Source organism: Ciona intestinalis, chromosome 3 (assembly GCF_000224145.3).
Source record: "Ciona intestinalis chromosome 3, KH, whole genome shotgun sequence".
In the NCBI taxonomy this organism is placed as follows: Eukaryota; Metazoa; Chordata; class Ascidiacea; order Phlebobranchia; family Cionidae; genus Ciona; species Ciona intestinalis.
This window is the reverse complement of record NC_020168.2, coordinates 182,439-191,685: the sequence shown is the minus strand read 5'-3', so window position 1 is coordinate 191,685 and position 9,247 is coordinate 182,439. Positions and strand designations below refer to the sequence as shown.

General features: G+C 35.6%; 2 protein-coding genes and 1 long non-coding RNA gene across 3 annotated transcripts; 2 read left to right on the top strand and 1 right to left on the bottom strand.

The window, feature by feature from the left end:
• Window positions 1-274: 274 nt before the first annotated feature.
• Window positions 275-7,840, bottom strand: LOC101242580 (toll-like receptor Tollo). Its single transcript, XM_026833964.1, has 7 exons — window positions 6,422-7,840; window positions 4,896-6,069; window positions 4,366-4,607; window positions 3,742-3,976; window positions 2,552-2,735; window positions 1,192-2,211; window positions 275-674 (listed from the first exon to the last, which is right to left on the bottom strand). Exons 1-7 carry the CDS (start codon window positions 6,540-6,542, stop codon window positions 339-341), a joined length of 3,312 nt encoding a protein of 1,103 aa, XP_026689765.1. The 5' UTR covers window positions 6,543-7,840; the 3' UTR covers window positions 275-338.
• LOC113474150 lies at window positions 3,752-6,520 on the top strand. The gene is made up of 5 exons (XR_003395803.1): window positions 3,752-3,903; window positions 4,486-4,578; window positions 5,954-6,065; window positions 6,258-6,370; window positions 6,431-6,520. It is a non-coding gene; the product is annotated as an uncharacterized LOC113474150 (long non-coding RNA).
• Window positions 7,841-7,890: 50 nt separating the features above from the next.
• LOC100183264 (ADP-ribosylation factor-like protein 6-interacting protein 1) lies at window positions 7,891-9,103 on the top strand. The gene has a single exon (XM_002130032.5). It carries the CDS (start codon window positions 7,993-7,995, stop codon window positions 8,566-8,568), a length of 576 nt encoding a protein of 191 aa, XP_002130068.1. The 5' UTR covers window positions 7,891-7,992; the 3' UTR covers window positions 8,569-9,103.
• The last annotated feature ends 144 nt before the right edge of the window (window positions 9,104-9,247 follow it).

The following is a 9,247-nucleotide window of genomic DNA, read 5'->3' as shown; positions in this document are numbered from 1 at the left end:
TACTAACGTATATTAGGGTGGGGGAAGTTGGGACAAATTTTAACTCTATTTTATCGTCCAATGCGGTAGTAAACAAGGAACTTTTAAAGAATTATAAAACTATATGCTCAAGATTCCCATAGACCGTTGTTAACTGTTTAAAATACGGTCAGGATATTCGGATATTATGCACCGAAGGTGTCCCATCTTCCCCCATCCTCCTATACATTTTTATCTACAGATTTACTTTTTATTATTTTTCTTACAATTAGGAAATATGGGATATTAAGTGATATCAGTGTACCATCTTACCCCATAGTACTATTACTGTAAAATAAGCTTAATGCAAAGTTTATTACTTAGTGCTCACCCTTATAGAATATTGGGTCATCACATACAGTTGATAAAGTGTAAGGTTGAAGACCACCAGCTCCATCAAGCAACCACTGTTGGTATGGGTAAACAGAGCAATTACATAACCAAGGATTGCTATACAAAGACACAGATGTCAGTTTATCAGCTTGGAACGATGAATACCATTCATGGCTTGGTGTCGTTAACTTATTGTTTGAAACGTCCAGGATTTCAAGTTGCGTTACGCCTTCAAATGCATACGGTGATATGGAATCTATCGTGCATTCTGATATACGAAGGTCTATTAAACCACCAAGTGCAGAGAATGCGTTGTCGGTAATCTGAAAATGTGAAAGATTTTTTTTCTACGAATAAATAGAATACAAAATCATATTAATTAAAACAGCAAAGAGAAAAGAATTATCAACGACAGTGCTAAGTAAACACAGTTTTTCTAAGTATTACTATATAGTAATGGTATATGGAATATTTGTTTGCAGCACTGTTACGTTTATTTTACATTTCAAAATAACATAATTTATTTTTTGTTTATCAAATATTTGTCGTGCCTACTGGGATAACACCCATTAAGAATGAAAACATGGGGGAAAATTGAAAAATGTTTGTATCTCAATTAGTACATTGGGGTAAGATGGGTACCGTTAGCACAAAATAAATATAGTTTCCTGGTCGTGTTTTTAACATTCAACAACCCTCCTTTAAAGTCGTGAGGATACGGTTAAATATTTTTGTAAATATTCTTTGTTTCTAATCAGATGGTACAATATAAGAAAATGAAAACATGTCCCATCTTACCCCAACCCACTATAAAACGCAATAATTATGATGAATATATACCTGTGTTAAATATTGGTTGAAACGTAAGCTTAGCTCAGTCAAAGTGTTGTGTTGTGGGAACGATGTTTGGTGGATCAAAGGTATTTTGTTAGCATCCAAGTTGAGTGTTTTTAAATTTTCCAGGTCGTGTAGTAAGTTGAATGGTATTTGTGTTAGCTCACAGTTGTTCATTATTACCACGCGTAAGTTAGGGAAGCATCGAAAGATTGAGTCCTGAGGCACTTCTGTTATCGGTAGGAACGCCACCTGTAGCGTTTCAATGCTTGGGCATGTACATGGTGTGTTGGGTTGTACCTGCAGGGAAGTGATCGGATTTTTACTGAGGTACAAAGCTGAAAGGTGGGTCATGTTTTGCAAAGCTGAAACCGGGACTTCAGTCAATTGGTTGTCGTTTAAATCTAATGTAGCAACCAAACTGATGTGCCTTGGGGACTGAAACGCTGATAACGATATCTCCTGAATTTTGTTTCCAGCCATTCTTAGTGTACGAAGGTTTGGTAGTCCTGCGAAGGCAGTTTCACCGACGCTGCTTATTTGACCATCTTCTAGCTTCAGGTATTGTAAGGTTTCCGAGATTAAAAACCGATCATCCAAGTTTTGAATGAGATTCTCACTAACGTCAAATGTAGTAAGGTGAGATAAGTTTTGTAAACAGTTTGGGGGAAGATTTTCAATTCGGTTGTGTGGGATATATAACACTTGGATGGAAGGGATTGTATCAAATACTCCTGTTGGTATGACTGTGATGCTGTTTTCGTTAAGTAGTAGCCGTTCTAATGACACCAGTCCAGTGAACATTTCCGTATCCAGTGAATTTATTGCATTTTTACTTAAATCCAGAAATTTTAGATTTCGTAACGAGTAAAATACTTTAGTATCCCAGCTGGTTATCCAGTTTGAATCGAGTCTCAAACTTTCAAGGTTTCTTAAACTTTCAAACCATTCCTCTTTTAAATGTTGAATCTTGTTCGTATTAAGATCCAACTCAGAGAGAATCACCATTTGACTGAAAGTGACATTCTGTAACCAAAACAAAAAAATGTTTATGTCTACATGAAAACAAAATATAGGTGGGGTAATATGGGACACTAGATAAGAAAGTTTTTTTTTGTTATTAGTTAGGTTATATAGGTTAGTAATTTAAGGGCTGGCAGATAACGTGGGGGAGAACTCTTTACTGGGACCATAATCAATTAAAATTAGAGCAAATTACAATCGTGATAATTCGTAAGCTGGCACAAAGGTGTATGAAACAGAACACTAGTGTTATAACAACTGCGTTTTCCGGCCACGCGAGGATAAAGTAAGGTACATTCACATTCGGTTTGGTGATAGACAAAAAATGATCAATTTAAATCACCTCAATATCTTGTAACATACAAGATGAAAGCAACAACTTCGTAATGTTGCGCACTTGGTAAAAATCTCTTGCTGTCAAATACACGAACGGGTTGTTGGTCATTTGAACCACACTTGACGATAAAGGAACACTTGGAACTTTCGATAAACCCTCGTTACTGCAATCCACTGTTATATCGGTGTTCCTGTAAAAAGACAGAACATTAGTTATAGTTATGATATTTTATATGTGGTATAATAAGTTCAAAGTCTAATTTGTTTCATGTTCATTTTCAAGGTGTTACGTGTTTCTGTATAAATGTTCTGTTTTAGTTTAGATGTTTTCGTTTACTATCTTCTTTGTATTTAGTTGGTCCTTACACTGAGTCGTGGTTAGTTTAAATTGTTTTCGGCGCTGATTTGGTTTACTTGTAATACCTACGAGCTTTTCTAACGTGCCGCTGGCCCGATTGTCGCCTAATTACGGCTCACCGTTTCTTGCTTTACGTTTAAAAGCCTTTAAGTTAAATCAGTCAGACTGTATAGTTGGATTCGTGACCAGTCTAGTGTGAATGATCGCAGCCAAGCTTACAAATATGTATATCATCCTTTATATATAAATACGTTACATGATTACTTATTGTACCGCGATATGTTATCGGCGGTAAATATATTCAGTTTAGGTTTTACCCATGCCTTTCCAGGTTAACCGGTGTAAGTAGAGCGGGGTAAGATGGGACATGCTTTTGTTCTTTTTCATTTTTCTATTTGATAGTAAACTAAGAATATTTACAGAACTATAAAACTCTATCTTTACGACTGTCAAAAGAGTTTTTAATTTAAAATACGATTAGGAAATACATTCTACCCCACAGTATATAGTGCGACATGCAGGCCCCACGGTTGCTCAAGGCAGCTTTTCTTGCCCTCATACTTACGAAACATTTAGCATTTCAAACAGCCAGTGTCTTAATATACTGTTCTATTTGAAGATGAATTATTATCGCCCGCGATATAGGGAAGGTTTGCATTTTTTTTAATGTATGGCTGGTAATTTAGACAACCTATAAATAAGGATCATTGTCGTTAACTGATTCGCCACACGCCGTCAATGGTATAGCAGCGTCGAGCCTCAAACCCGTAACCTCTGAGATGGCGCTGGAACCATTATATGCCACGATGGCGGACATTATATACAGTTGTTTAAGTTACCAATCTGTGTAGCAGAGACAAACATCCGGGCATTCCGTATCTTCACAGATCAGCTCAGATTCGTCTAACGTTGATATTTCGTTTCCACGAAGTGATCGCGGAAAATGGCAAGTGACGTCATCCGTGACGTCAATCACTACGTATTCTTGTGAGATTAACCAGGTACGAAAGTCATTCATGTTGCAATCGCATCTCCATTTGTTACCAGACAGTAGAAGTTTCTCCAAAGCTTTGTCTGTTCAATGAATTTTACACTTAATAGTAATATATAGTGGGGTGGGGAAAATGGGACACCTTTAGCACATAATGTTTTAGTATGCTGTACGTGTTTTAAACGAACAACCGTCTATGCTTGGGAGTCGTAAGGATATGGTTTTATAATTCTTTGAATGTTCTTTGTTTACTACTAATTAAGACGAGAAAATGGAATAAAAATGTGTCCCATCTTCCCCGACCCTTTTACACTAAAGACGAGGGAGTACAACTCAAAAGTATGGCTAATCTACACATATAGAAAACTAGCAAAAGCAAACGTTTAGCATTTTTTAGTCTGATTATTTTATATGCATTTAATTTATATATATTGCATTGATTGAGCTTACGTGCCCAAAACAAATCTTTTACCTTGTGCCCATTCAGCGCAACCAATTTCAAGAGCATTAGATGTAAGATCGAGTTCCTTTAAGTCGTTTAAACCATTAAACGCAGACCGTGAGAGTTTTGACAGCTTTCCGTTTTTAACAGATAACCTTCGTAGAGTAGGAAAGCTAGAAAACGCTTCTTCGCCGATAAAGTCAAGTTCCGGCATCTTATTTAAACTGATCTCTTCCAATAAAGGTAGCGTTGGGAAGGTTATCGATGTTATGCTGGAAAAATGGATTGGTTTAATCGGTTGAGAACAAAGTAACATAATAGGGCGGGGGGAGAGAAAGAGTTGATTTAGAAAACAGGTGTAATATGTCTGGTGGCAGCGTTTTATATACAGTAACATAATCTACGCCAATACGCTAAGAAATTCCAAAACAGCTGTTTTATACAACAAATTTAATATGCCTGGTAAAACAGTTTTATAAAGTAAGACCATATGTACGTCATGTAGTGGGTCTATACGCAAAGAAATACAAGAAGAGTTATTTATAGACAAATGATCTTACTTTGTAAATGGATTTCCATCAAAATGAAGAATTTTTAAGTTTGTTAATTGCGCGAAAACTGTTGGGACTTCTATGAGATATGTATGAGTCATTGCAAGTGATTCAAGCTGGTGGAGATTTGCGAAGAAGGAATCTTCCTCAACAACGGATATAGCGTTGTACTGTAAGGATAAGTGACGCAGATTTTTGAGCAAGTTTCTTTCCGGATCATCAATTCTCTTCCCGGTGATTCTGAACAACGATAAAGCGTCAGCTGCTAAGTTTTCTAAAGTCTCACTGACTGAGAGTAAAGCTTGGTAGGGCAGCACGAGAAACCCGCTGTTTTGCGATATGTTCAGTGTTTTTAAACGATGAAAGTCAAGAAATTTGGAAGGTGATAGCTGTTGTAGTTGATTCCCTGTCAAGTCCAATGTAACCAGATTCGGTGTTGTAAGATTGCCTTTGAAATCAAAAATCCGACAAAATGAAACGTTTAAAACTTCAAGCACTGGTAAGTCTAGCTCAGTCAACAAGTTAACTCTTTGCTGTTGTGTTATGGATAAATGTAGCAGAGAATTTCGAACATAAGAGAACGCAGTCGCAACAGGCAAGCCAAAGAAGAAATTTTGATCAAGAAAAAGTTGTTCTAAGTTTTCCAACCCGATCAAAGTGGCTCCGGTGTTGTTTAGTTCCTTTAAAACATTAAACTTTAAGTTGAGAACTTTCAAACTGGATAAACCTTGAAAAACGCCATCGTTTAGAACTGATATAAGATTGTCATGCAAGTGTAGTTCAACCAACATTTTCATAGGGATAGAAAACATCGGAGTGGAAGTGTTTGTTATTTGGTTTCGCCCCAAATTTAAAACTCGTAGAGAAGAATTCATTGCAACGAATAAATCATTCGAAAATGACGTCATCAAGTTTCCACTCAAATCCAAATCTTCCAGTTCAAACAAATTGTCAAAACTACCCGGAGATATGACGGAAATTTTATTGTCGCTCATATAAAGTGACTCCAGTCTGAATTTCTTGGATAAATCCGATCTTCTGATGCTTTGAATTTTATTTCCATTCAGATTTAAAGTAATGACGTCATCAGGAATGACGTCAGGAATTTCGTCCAGGTCTTGGTACGAACAGTCAACCAGGCCAACTTCAACGTCGCATTTACAAACGCCCAGACACGAGGTAACTGGTAACAAGTAATATGTTAGTATACTATATTTTTTAATTAAACTGTTAACACATATAGTATTGCGGGGTAAGATGGGATGCCGTTAGCCATAGCTTATTGAGTCGGCTATTTGTTAGCACATACCATCCCATATCCTATATTTTCCAATGATGTTTTAACAGTTAACAACGATCTTTGACTTTTAGAGTCGTGGGAATACGGTTATATAATTCTGTAAATTTTCCATGTTTACTATCAAATGGGACGATAAAAGAGAATGAAAACATGGATCATCTTATACCAACTTTTACAAATACACGTAAGTTGTATCTGTATATATTGATACCATCTAACAAACAACGTAACTTACCGATTCTAGGTTGCTGTTTTCGTTCAACTATTTCTTCATTATTTACGGCGTATCCATTAATTCCAACAGCAAAAGCGGAAAGCATAAAAACTAACCGTAAATATTCAACTCGACGCGTCATATTACTTCACAAGACTAATATTCGCATATGAATGTGTAAAGATTGTTAAATGGTCACTGACGAGCGCTTTGTGTTTGCTAATCATTGAAAAGTGCAACGAGTAAACAGTCGTGATTAATCATTCTTCGAAACCGAATGTTATTTCAACAAACATGGCACCTTTATATGTTTGTACACCTTTAAATTCTATGTGTGAATGGATTTTAAATCTAATTCTCAAAGTTGTACAAACTTGGCGGTTAAAATCGATTGACTTATTTGTTATTTAAGCGACTGTAGTACAAACTTTGGTGATTCCGTATTTGCACCACATTAAAGTAGATTGATAATTACGAGGTTTGAAACATGATGCTGCTATCATTGTCAACGTGTTTGTCTTTCGACAATACGTTTAATGATTATCGCACGACTAGCCAATTGGTTATGTTGTTTTTGGGTGCAATTAACAGCCACATTTTTTAATTAACACTATTTCTTATGCTTTTTATCCGTATAGCGTGTTAACTTTTATTTTGCTGTTGATTCCTTTCTCTTCGTTCTATAACATGTTCTTCATCGTTGTCGTTTTCGAAAAGATAAATACAAAATTATGTTATCCTATGTGATATGGTATGTTATGGTTTGTATATCATGTTATGGCACACCGTATGGTATATCACGCGAGGATGAATATGTGATTTAATAAAATTGATGGTTGTCATAGTCCCCAGAGCCATAGAAATACTGTGTTTGACTCTGATAGTCCCTATACTGCTATTACTATCGGTTAAAGCTCTCTTGTTCTTATTGATTTGGGTAAGTCCCTTTCTCTGCAGTTGATTGATTGATTGACGGGTTAAGTTTTAGATCCAGACAAAACGTGAACGTGCGGCCATTAAAATTCGTAGATTTGTTTATGTTTTCAGATAAATTTCAAAGCCGTAGTTTACCAGTGCCTATTATGCTTTTTTTCTGGGATCGAACGGTCTAACTTTACTTAAGCTAAGCTTAATAATAATAATATAAAATCCAGTGTTTGTGATTATATTACGATTTAATGGTTAGCTTGTTTTTTTTTGTTAGCTTAAAATACTTCTTAATAGCTGGCAAGTTTCACCTATATATATTATTTATAGCACCATATGCGTGTGGAATATAGTAGCACCATCTTTTTCTTTTACTACATTGTAATCTTTTACTACATTGTAAGTTTATAGCATTAGCAACTGCTAGGATTTTTTATTTGACACTTTTACTTAGTAGTTTTTACTCTTAGTGAGTCTATAGCGACTGTTGTTTTGTTGCTAATTCTTTTCTATTTGTTTTTTAACTTATTTGATCATCGTTACTGTATTGGAAGAGGAAATTTATGTTATGTTATTATTTTTCCCATTGCTCCAATAGTGATAACACTTAATACATATTGTTGTTTAGTAAATAATTGTGGTTGAATATTTCTTAAATTTGTACCATGGAAGACCATGTTAGTGCCAGTGGAGACGCCAAGTCAATGAAATCAAGTTTGAAAGGTTGGAGGGAAATTTTTGTAGTTGCTAGTAAGCTAACAAAGTGGGAGAAGCCGTTTTACCCTGGCATCGTGTTTGCGATTATTTCTGCCGTATTTCTCTTGATTTGGTATTTGGATCCTTCCCTTATAACTGGAGTTTCGATGGTCATGATGATGGTTTGTCTTCTGGATTATTTGATCCCATTCATCTCTCCTATTGTGTTTCCTGAGACCAACTGGAACGGAGACAAAGAGAAAGAGTTCACGAATGGCTGTGCAGCTTTGTCCAACGCACGTGTTACGTTTCGCAAAAGTATGTCGAGCCTCTTCAAGCTTAAAGACACCAACCCATGGTTGTATGTCGCAATCTCTACAGTCTCACTCAGCACACTGGCGTGGCTTGGCAACCAGATGCATAATCTCATGTTAGCTTACTTTATCGCATTGATAATTGCTGCAATACCAGGATTGGCTCATCATGGATTACTCAAGCAAGGGATAGAAGCCGTGAGTCGCTTGGGAAAGAAGAAAAGTCAGTAAACACTAGTTATTAAAAAAATTGCTACAATTCCCAAAACGTTAAGCAAACTATTTAGAACACCGCTGTGAAATTTGGTCAACAATTTTGGCAAACAGTTACAACAACAATAACAAGCAATGTAACATATGTGTTGTTTTTTTCATCTTTAAAACATTACACATCTGCCATATATACTTGTACTGATTTGGATTTTGCACATATTACTGTATAATAGTGTTGTTTGCATGCAGTTCTTCATTTCCTTTTAGAGGGGTAACATATCCTGAGTGTTAGTTTTAACATAAAAAACTTGTTAGTGGAGTAAATTTTATTTTATGTGTTTAGTATACAAACTAGACCCTGTATTTTAATTGGCAACAAAACATTTGTGTTGGATCATTTTTTGTTACATATGGCATCACATGCAAAAGTATTACTTTTGTATTTGTGGAGGTTTCAATTTATTTCAAACAGATGGCTATTAGTTTAATATAAAGGATTAAGCCTTTTCTTGCCTGACATACTTTTAATAAAACATATTTTCCTGATATTGGATTTCTTGAGTGTATTTGAACGTACTTAAAAGTAATTCCATCCAACCTTTTACCTTCACTAAATAATTAATGAAGATTTAGGTAATGCTTAAAGTTAAGGTAATGCTTATCTGCAAAGTCAAAATTAATTGCTGTACTTTCCTAT

Excerpts from the sequence above, each read along its gene's own strand:
- LOC101242580 (XM_026833964.1), bottom strand. The coding sequence starts at position 6,542 with ATGACGCGTCGAGTTGAATATTTACGGTTAGTTTTTATGCTTTCCGCT. Across the intron at positions 6,070-6,421 it reads AAAACAGCAACCTAGAATCG|TTACCTCGTGTCTGGGCGTT; the intron begins GTAAGTTACGTT and ends ACTTGTTACCAG. Across the intron at positions 2,212-2,551 it reads GTATGTTACAAGATATTGAG|AATGTCACTTTCAGTCAAAT; the intron begins GTGATTTAAATT and ends TTTTGGTTACAG.
- LOC100183264 (XM_002130032.5), top strand. The coding sequence starts at position 7,993 with ATGGAAGACCATGTTAGTGCCAGTGGAGACGCCAAGTCAATGAAATCA.